A 10,394-nucleotide genomic window follows, 5' to 3' on the forward strand; every position below is an offset into this window, starting at 1 on the left:
GTATCATCTTTATGTTTAACGGTTTTTTAGCCAAAATGGTCTCTGAGATTTACATAATTCCTCATTTTGGTCTTTGAGATTTGAAATCAATAGAATTGGACTCTGAGTTTGTTCACAATCAATCATTTTAGTCTTTTCATGAAAATCTGCATAAAATAAGAATAAAATAATAAAAATATCCTCAATTTTGGTCAAATCATTTTGACTTATTGTTTATTAAATTAAGGGTAATTTTGTCATTTAATTATTATTTAACATAATTTTTTATCTAAGGACCAAAATGATTGATGGTGAACAATCTTAGGGACTACTTTTATGGATTTCAAATCTCAAAGTTCATTTTGGCTAAAAAGCCTTGTTTAACGCATGATTTGTTAGTTGTTGTATGACACATTGACACACTAGAAATTCAATAGAAAGCATCTACTTGCATCCAGAGTCTACATGGCGCAATAAGCAAAGTAGCCTTTTCAGTTGGACTCATGTATCAGCATGCTAAAGCTAATAATTGCATTAAACTCAATACAACCCAATAAGCAAAGTAGCCCAACATGGTCAATTGATGTAGTCACTCCATGAATAATGCCCAACGCCTACACGACGCAATTTGCGATAGAACTCCAAGTCAAGTTTGTTCTCTGGTTTTGGGTTTGAGGCACAAAGTTGACAAAACATAAGTGATTCTCTGGTTGAAAATCTTGGGTAGACGTGTGTCGTTTAACTGTGACCAGAATAGGCTAAAATACCTTTAGCATTTCTTAGCCCCATTGTGAATTGATCCTACCTTTTAGAGTGTGACTTCAGAATAAAAAAAAAAAATCACATCATTATGTCGGTTATCACACCTTCCATTCAAAGAATAATTTTTATCTTTAGTTGCACTTTATTTTTTTGATTCAAGGGATATTTTAATTGAAAGAGCACCAAACCCAAGCTGCAATGACGCTGCTGGCCCTTGCTAAGGCTTGGGTTGGTGGCACCTTCTCATTTCGTCCTCCTAGCCTCTTCCATGCCCTCATACACCTTCCACAACCGTCTTTCTCGTTTCCTTCTCTTCTTTTTTCCTCTCCCTCACCCTCTTTTGGCTCCCACTGCTTCAAATCGGCTCCGCCATTTGTGCGTCCTTGGCATGCCTTTTCGGTGATCATTTCCGCTCCTGTTCCTTTGGTTTAAGGTCTCCCTCCTTTTCCTCATCTCTTTCATCTTCTCTATAAGTTCTATTTTCAATTTTCTTTTCCTTACCCACCAGCCCCGTTCCCTTCCTCAGTATACCCCCACCTCATATTTTCTCATCCCCTTTGCTATCCCTCATATTTCCCCTCCCATAACAAAGTTTTAGATTTGAGATTGTTGGATCCAATCTTGCCACTTGACCCATCCCCCCTACCAGTTGCCAAACCGGCTTGCTGGCAAAATTAGGTGAACTGTGGTACGATTCACGTTGTAACAAGGGTGTTTTACACATTGCCTTTGTCCTTCCCTTCCTCCTGCTACTTGTTTTGATCCTCCCTTGCAGTTGTAGTTGCGGATGGTGTGGCAGGTGTCTTGATTTGGCACAACACTTTCAAATCTACTCTTTGGTTCAAGTGTTTTTTCTATTTTGGGGATGTTGTGGTGTTGCGTTGCTTTGTCCAACTTCTTGATTTGGTTTTCTCCTTCCTGGTGGTGACCTTGGTGGCTACTGGCGGTTTGCTGCTCGCTTTGGTTTTTAGGGTTTTCTTTGTTATCTTTACTTTCTCTAGGCCTATGTTAATATGGGGCTCTCTTTGTGCTTTGGATTGTTGCTTTCCTATTACTTGGGCCTCTTTATTTTGTTTTATGTCTTCTTTGTTTTTGAAGGTTTGTAATATTCCTGAACATTAATGAAGTTTTATTTTCAACCAAAAAAAAAAAAAGAATAATTTTAGCTGAAGGGGAGGGGGAGTTTGGCTAAACTACACAATGGGCAACCTAATTTGGTATTGAATTCACCATTCACGAGACTCAAACCCAAGACCTCTCACTTACAAGTGAAGAGGAATACCACCAGACCGTAGTATTGAGTGGCTAACTTGTCGCGCTTAAAATAATTAGGTTTAATGAATCTTGAGGACACTCAAGTATACAGTGCTTGGATAGATGGGCCTTGTATTCATGGTATCCTTAAGGACACGTGTTGATGTATTTAGTATGTGGGAAAGAGAGTTTGAGAATAGAAAGCTGTTGCATTTGTCATGTTTCGTAAGTTTATGCTTGGGAAATGATTTTTTAGGTCATTGGAAAAGGGAAACCAAAAAATGCGCTAACTGCTGTCAAGTTAGTAAGCAGTTTTATACTCAAGCAGTGGACAAGAGAATTCAAGTATGGAAATTGCTTTGCCAAAGATGAACACGACATGTGTGTATTTATACCAGTGGAGAAAGAGACCTTTTTAGGATAGAATCCTCGTTCTAAGACGGGAGGATCCTAGAGGATATCTAAGTAGATATCACACATTTTTAAGAGTTGTGATTACTTGCGGCGCCAATTCCTAGATTGTAGGAACTCTAAGATTTATAAGGATCTGATTGAGTCCATATTCGGACTAGATCGCGTATCTTACTGGACAAGCATGATCATCTAGCATAGTTGCTCAAACTTCATGTATTGCCTTGGAATAGGGTGATGGTGGCACTGTTGCTCTGTCTACTCTAGCTCCACTTGGAGTTAGTGAATCCATGACTGGACTTTTAAGATAATTGTATTCGGATAAGCCTTACTCCAACCTTGAAAAATCATGGTCCCATAGGTGGGTACCCTAACTTTAATTAAATCTAACTTATTTGGCATGCCTAATTAGGTCATGGCTTGTTTTAAATGTCCTAACAAAATAACTTATGTTTTAACAAAGAGTGTAGAACTTTTCATTGAGGAAAATAAACTAAATTGGCTTCCGTTGCCTGGAAGGATGATTGTACTCCTAAGTTTATTGGAGGCCTTGGTATAAGAAGGGCTGACCATTTTAATAATGCTTCCTTTGACGAAACTTGCTTGGAAGGTTATTCCTGATAAAGGCAATTGGTAGGGTACCCACCTATGTGACAATTGTTAAGCAAAGATATTTACGAATGGGAGTTTGTTAAGTACTAAAGTAAAACAACATCATTCCCTGGCTTAGAGGGATGTCCTAAATTCTAGGGATATTCTTTTAATAGGTTTGAGATAGATTGTGGGAAATGACAAGGACATTTAGGTCTTGACCCATAATTGGGGTTTTCCTTTCCTTTTTTTTCCATCTCTTACCTGAATCCCAAAGAGGGAATGCTTATTGGAATTTATGAGTGTGATTTTAATGATAATAGTTGGAACAAGACCTTATTGATTTGTCCTTTTGCTAATGGCGAATTCACTGTAAAGTCAGCAACTTGGTTGCAAGTTGAGCAACAAAGTGTACACCCATATGTTGTGTTATTGAATAAAATGTGGAAACTTTAACTCCACAAAAGATAAAATGGTTTTGTTGGCTTCTTTTTTGTGGGAGCCTTCACAGCCCAGACACAACGACGAAATTATCAACGATGCACTCTACCACTAACCTAATAGCCTGTCGTGCCCGAGGTTTAGGTATTTTTGACTTCTCGTTTTCTATAGGTATGCAGACATAGATTCGATTCCTGTAAGGGATAGTACTCATTCCCGGCCGCTTTAGGCTCCACACACGATTGAGATTTCACAGATCTTTCCCTAATACTAGTCTTGTTTGTCCTTTTTGTAATATTGGTGAAGAAGATCAACAACATATTTTCATAAGATGCAACTTTGCTCAAGAAGTTTGGAGAATATCCAGTGGCCCTTCTCCTGTTAATGTTAGGATGCATTTAATAAATTGATTAACTCAGAGTTGAATGGTAGCGATGAGGTGGAGTTGTTTGATTTTAGTAGGGTTCTCCTCCTTTGCTGGCAAATATGGAATGATAGAAACAATCTGATATTTTGAAATAGTAAGGGTCCATCCTACCAAAGTTTCAATGGTGGCTGCTACAGTTGGTAAAGAGTACTACAACACTAATAGAAGCCCAAGTTCAATTCGTATCTCAATGTTGTTCATACATGTCCTTGCATCATTAAATGAAATGCTCCTACTTTGAGGATCCCACCACCAACTTTAAGGACTCGTTTAGGGGCTTTAAAGCAATATTCGAGTCCCTAAAGAATATTGTCCGGATCAAAAAGTCTTTATAGTATAATTGCTAAATATAGAGACTAAAATATTAAAAATCATTGTTTATTTCGTTGGAGTATTGTGATGAATGCTAAAAACCAAAAGCTATCTCTACCATTGATTTTTAAAGAGATAAAAAAAAAGGTACAGGAGAACCAAATGAGAAGATGCCCCCATGTGGGTGGTCGATAAGGAAAACAAATAAAAAAAAGTAGTTGTTGCGCACAACATTCCCACTCAAAATCAACATGGTCCCACTCTTTGAGTCTCCATACACAGTCCTCACATTTGAGGATTTATTTGAGATATACAGCGAGTCCCTATATATTGGGATACTTTAAGAGCTTCAATTCCAGTCCATTAGAAGTCTTAGGTCCCTATATTTAGGGACTCTATTTAGGGCTGATTTAATATTGTTGTGCTTTGAAAAAAACCTACTTCTGCTGTGCTGTGAGAATAAGCAGTTGTGAAATAAAGCAGTAGAGTGTTTGGTAAACTTTTTTGTAAAAGTGCTTTTGAAAAAAAAAAAAAAAAGCAGTATTATAGTGTTTGGTAAACTTTTATGTAAAATAGATGTGAAAAAAAGTCGGTTTTTCAAAGCTGGATTTTGCAGCTTCTTGGTCTCAGCTTTTTTTTATACCATTTTTTTTCAGAATCATCTACCAAACCAGGTCTTAGAGCCACCATTGGATGCTCTAAGAAGCAGCATGGCCCAAACACCAGATTAAGATCTGTATAACCTAAGAAAAGTTGCCCAACAAGGCTAACTGGTGGAGTCGTTAATCTATGAATATAATACGTAACACTGTTAATCAACCAGATAATATGTGCTCTTAATTGTATCGTCTATCACGTCTTCCCATTCAAACGACTAACTATTAGTAATGAAAATGTTTAGACATAGAATCAATAATCCATTGTCATCCAACGGTTAGGATATCTGACTTTCACCCTAGAAGACCTGGGTTTGATTCCCGGTAATGGAACTTTTTTAAATTTCAATTTTTATTTTTAAAATTTTAATTTAAATGTCAAGCCCTTATGTTTGTTGGATCAATCTTCTAACATTGAACACTGACGAAGGGAGATGGATGAGGAAACTAGCTGCTTCACACGCGTGTCCACCGTCGCCGCTGAAGGTGGTGCCGTCGGTATTCCTCTAAAACACCCTTCACAAATCATCTCCCAAACCCTTACTTATATCTTCTGTATATTGTTTTTCTCTATTGAATATCTTGAGTTTGTGGAATCATTCATTTGTTCTTTTCTGTACAATATTTTTTCATTTGGGGTTTTGAAATTTTGTTTTTAGGCGAATTTTGGACATTGTAAATGCTTGTTGTTTGGTTTCTTCAGATGAGCATGCTTTGTAGGTATTCTTATTTTTTGTTGTCACTTGTAAATTGGGGTTGTTTCTGTCACTTTTCTTGGGTTTTCAGTGAGTGGGGTTGAAACATGCTCACATTCTTGTTTTGTAGGAAGGAAGTATATCTAAATCTATTTTCTTCAGTTTCCGTGTCGTCCTGATGGATATTTAGATGGTAGGCTCTTGTTGAATGAATTTGTTTTTTATGTTTTCACAAATCTTTGATGAATCCTGCACACTGCCTTAGGAACCACAAAAAAGGATGAGAGTTAATAGAGGGTTACTAACCTCATCATTTATGGTCTAACTTTGATCCCATTTTGGTTTGTGGTTCAAGAATATGAGATTATTGTAGAACAATTTAATTTGTCAAGTTTAGCTGTCATTTTGCTGAATATGCAGATGAAAGAATCTTGCATAAGCACTTTCTATAACCCATTCAAGTCTTATCAGCTTTTTAATTCGATGATAACAACTTTTTTGTATTCGAACCTGGAGTGGAATTCAATTTATATGTGGTATCGAAATGTTATATAATGTTTAACATTTGTGTCAAGTTCAAACCTAGAAGTAGTTGGATCAAACTGAAAGAAAACAAAAAAATATGCATTTCTTCAACTAGACATTGCACAATGACTATCATTTTCCTTTATCTTTAAACAAGCGTCATTTGAGCGACAGTTTTACCTTGAGAGTTTTCTGGATTACTAATCTTGGAAGATCGTTTTTCATATTTCTATTATTTTGCCTCTAGCAGAATTCATAGAGCATTTTCATCCTTGTGAGACCAGGGTGGAATTAATAAACTGAATACTATTTGTAAGCTAAGTCGAGAAAAATGGGTTGACTGATGTTTTTGTATTCTATGTTTCGGGTTCATGATTTAAAAGTTTGATTGAGGTGATTTGCACTATTTTATTTAATCACATTTCTATGTTCAGGTGCAGAGTTTGGTACATATGAGGCTTAATGGTTTAATGCTGTAAGGTTTAAGGAGCATCTTGGGCTGAACTTTAACTTTTGAGGTTTCAGTCAAAACAATATTCTTCTACACTCTCATCACCTTTTATCTACTACACCTTGAATGGACACCACAAAACTATTATGTCTCTTAAGAAGATGTATTAGTTCCAAGTCGTTGAAGCATGGCAAGCTCGTCCACCAAAAACTTGATAGACTTTTACTTTTCTTGTTGTTTTTATGACTCTGCAAAGCTTGTTTTCCAATCCAGTGGAGAGCGATCCAGTATTTCCCAATGGAATGGCCTCATGATAGCTTATACTAAGAACTTTAAATTCAATGAAGCTCTTGACCTTTGTGGAAGTTTGCTGCGCTACCCTTATCTTTGTCCCGATTGTTACATTTATCCAAGTGTCCTTAAGGCCTGTGGTGCATTAGGTGAAGTTGCTTTGGGAAAAATGATCCATAACCATTTGATAAAGATCCGTTTTGTATCAGATATTGTTGTTGCCAGCTCTCTTGTGTGCATGTATGCTAAATGCAACATGCCGTTTAATGAAATGCCCGAGAGAGACGTGGCATGTTGGAATACTGTAATTTCTTCTTATTTTCAAGATGGCCAAGCTCACAAGGCAATAGACTTGTATGAAAAGATGAGGAACACTGGATTTATGCCTAATTCAGTAACGCTTACAACTATTATTTCATTGTGTGCAAGACTTTCAGATTTAGGGAGAGGTATGAAGATTCACAAGGAGTTGATAAAAATTCGATTAGTTACGGATTCCTTTGTTTGTTTTGCCTTTTTGGATACGTATGGAAAATGCAGATGTTTAGATATGGCAAAACAGGTTTTTGAGCAAATCCCAATAAAGAATGTAATTTCTTGGAATTCTATGATCACATCATATAGTGTATCAGGTGACAGTAGATCTTGTTAGGCTGTTCAAGGTCAGTCCAACTACAACATGGAAAATTCATACATGCGTTTTTTATAAGAAACAATATAGAGGCAGATATCTACATTTACATCTCGCTCCTAGACCTCTACTTCATATGTGCAGGTGTCTAATCAGCTAAAAATGTCTTTGAAAATGCCCAAGACAAACGCAGTTTCTTGGAATGTTATGATTTCTGGATATGTGAAAGTGGGTGACTATTTTGTAGCTCTGGCTATGTCGGCTGACATGAAAGAAGCTGGTGTAATGCCAAATGCCATCACAGTAAGTAGTATCTTATCGGCTTGTTCGCAACTTGCAGCACTGTAGTGCCTAAAACACTGGACACTTTAGATGAATATAAAGCCCTCGAGGGATAAAATGTTGTTTGTTTACCGTAAACCTTAATTTGGGCAGGTATGCCATGCAAGTTTTTGTCATGTTATACTCTTTGTAGGTAGGGCTGCACATATCAAATGATTTTGTCAGAGAAACTTTGAACAATACAGTACGTTATTTGAACAATAAAGTGCTTTGATGCAAATGTTCCGATCATAATATAAACCATGTGCATTTCACTGTTTCCTCGTACGTTCTGTTTTGCTGAATTACACATCTTGGTTTTAGGCTCTTTTTGTTTCTGCAATAACATATTAGATTTCTACACTGATCAAACTAAACATTTTCAAAAAGTTGAGCACATTTGGTTGCAGGAAGACCCTTGTACAAGACTGTAATTTAGAAGAAGCACCAAGCACAAATTTTGTGCTTCTGCAATATTCTACTTTCCTTTTTGAGGGAAGCATAAAACTCCTTTGAAAGATCACAAAGTGCTCAGTCCAAGGGTTAGTTGATTTGGTAAAGGGTTTTGCCTCTCGATTAGTGATGATCTAGGGTTTATGGTTACTTTCGTTGTCACCTAATTAGCATTTTCTCCATTTTTTTATTTAATTGTACGATCTAGGGTATAGAGTATAATTCGTGCATCTTAATTTGTACAATGTAGGATTAGGCGTATACTTACTTGTGGCGGAAGGTGGATGGAGGCACAATGGAGAAACAATGGTGGTAGTGCAGCTTGTTTTGGTCTTTTCTTAGTTGCTTGAAGTTTGATACATCGTCGGAAGCCTTCAAGCTACTTTGTTGACTTAAAATAACAAAATTTTGTTTGTTTACTCAGTCCTGGTTTTAAACATAAAGTTAGAATTCATGACGTTTCTGCTGCACATCGTGATATGGACCATATGGTTAAGACACAATTGAAGACTTCATGTGGGCGATGACATTTATGGACATGATAGTTTGTTTCAAGTTTTCCTTTCGGCCCATGTCGTGGACATGGGTTACCGATCACCAAACTTTGCCTGTCAACCACTATCGATGAAATTCACTTGACCATCGCATTTCAGCTTGGCCGAAAGTCACCTTCTGTCACCTACACCAGTGGTGCCTTGTATATTACCTTATTGATAAAAATTACTATTCTAAAAATCCCCTCTTGGCCTGGGTGCTAGGCGGTTGGTCACCTCCCGGATTAGTCCTTAGGAGTTTGAAAATTAAGAAAGTGCACCTAGACTTGCTTAGACGTCTGCCTTGCTCGCTTAGGTGCCCACTTTGCCCGCCTAAACCCGCCTAGCCGCCTAGGTCACGACTCTTACTTAAATAAAAAATCAATAACTTCCATTTTGCATTTTATTTTGTCAATAAAATGTAAGAGACTTGTTAAATACTTGGATGAACACTTATTATATGTTTCTTCCTCATGTTTTCAATAAGTTCTATTACTTTATAATTTATATGTCATTTAATTTTGCAATAGATGTATCGCAATACAATTATGTGTTTTTTAAGTATAAATAGACACTTATTTACATAATATATAATAAATTTACTTAAATCTTGAAATTGGTACCAGGCAGAATATCCGGTATATAAAAATAATAATATGCTGGACTGACTAGTCAAGCCGGCTAGTTGACTAAGACAGATATGTTAGTTAATAAACCAAAGATTAAATGGCCAATCTCAATTATCAATAGTTATCCTAGTCAGCGAGCTCTCAGTTTGTTCTAAGTTATTAGCATGTCAGGTGAGCATGATTGTGAGCACATACTTATTAAATATTCAAGTGATACATGTAGCATGTATATGTATGTGAGGTATGTGACACAATATAAGTAACTATGAACACAAGATGTTTTTGGTTGGAAAAACCCACCTCTGGGTTAAAAAACCGAAGACTTTCCGCTGCATCCAATCCACTAGTATAATCAAGGTTCTTACAAAGTACCCCGTAAAGCTCAATCCTAGAACCTTATCTATGGAGCAGCTTTACCTTTGTGCAATCTTGCCTCACACAAGATAGATTCCTTCGGTCTTCACGAAGTGACAGCTCGTCCTGAGCTCTTAATCTTGTGGCACTGAGACTAGCTCACGAACTATGCATATATGATATGACAATGATATGCAGATATGGATTTAGATGTTTAGTTAGTTTCTCCAGTCCAATAGTTGAAAAGGAAGAAACTGACGAGAGTCCTACAATCGGTCAGTTTTAAAGATCTGTTTTGACCGCTAATTTAATGCAAAACCAAAGACAATGCAACCCCATTCTTCAATGATTGGGTGTTTAATGCATGAAAGAAGGTTTTGCAACTAGGGTTTCATAAATGAAGAACAAAGAGGAAAGTAAGGTCTTAAGGCCTTTCTCACTCTAACTTCTCATTAGAAATATGATCTGAAAACCCCCAAAAACAAAGAACCTTGGCTGGGGATCTTAACCCCAAAAGCTTTGGTTTGTTTTTCACCTACAAAGTGAAGGAAAAATTTTGTCCTAGCTAAGAACATGTAAGAACATTTGAATACATATGCAAACTAATAACACTTTAAAGTAGGCATGCATTCAAAAACAATTCATAAAACCCATGACTTTCAAAGCCTAGTATATGGT

At 36.8% G+C, this 10,394-nt stretch overlaps 1 protein-coding gene across 1 annotated transcript; it reads left to right on the plus strand.

The window, feature by feature from the left end:
• Positions 1–6,691: 6,691 nt before the first annotated feature.
• On the plus strand, positions 6,692–7,774 carry LOC125480035 (pentatricopeptide repeat-containing protein At5g27110-like). The gene is made up of 3 exons (XM_048590249.1): positions 6,692–7,189; positions 7,428–7,457; positions 7,571–7,774. The coding sequence occupies exons 1-3, from the start codon at positions 6,692–6,694 to the stop codon at positions 7,772–7,774; spliced, it is 732 nt and encodes a 243-aa protein (XP_048446206.1).
• The last annotated feature ends 2,620 nt before the right edge of the window (positions 7,775–10,394 follow it).

The sequence above is a fragment of a genome, unplaced genomic scaffold (genome assembly GCF_019419815.1).
Source record: "Pyrus x bretschneideri cultivar Hongxiangsu unplaced genomic scaffold, Pyrus_bretschneideri_v1 Contig31, whole genome shotgun sequence".
Lineage (NCBI taxonomy): Eukaryota > Viridiplantae > Streptophyta > Magnoliopsida > Rosales > Rosaceae > Pyrus > Pyrus x bretschneideri.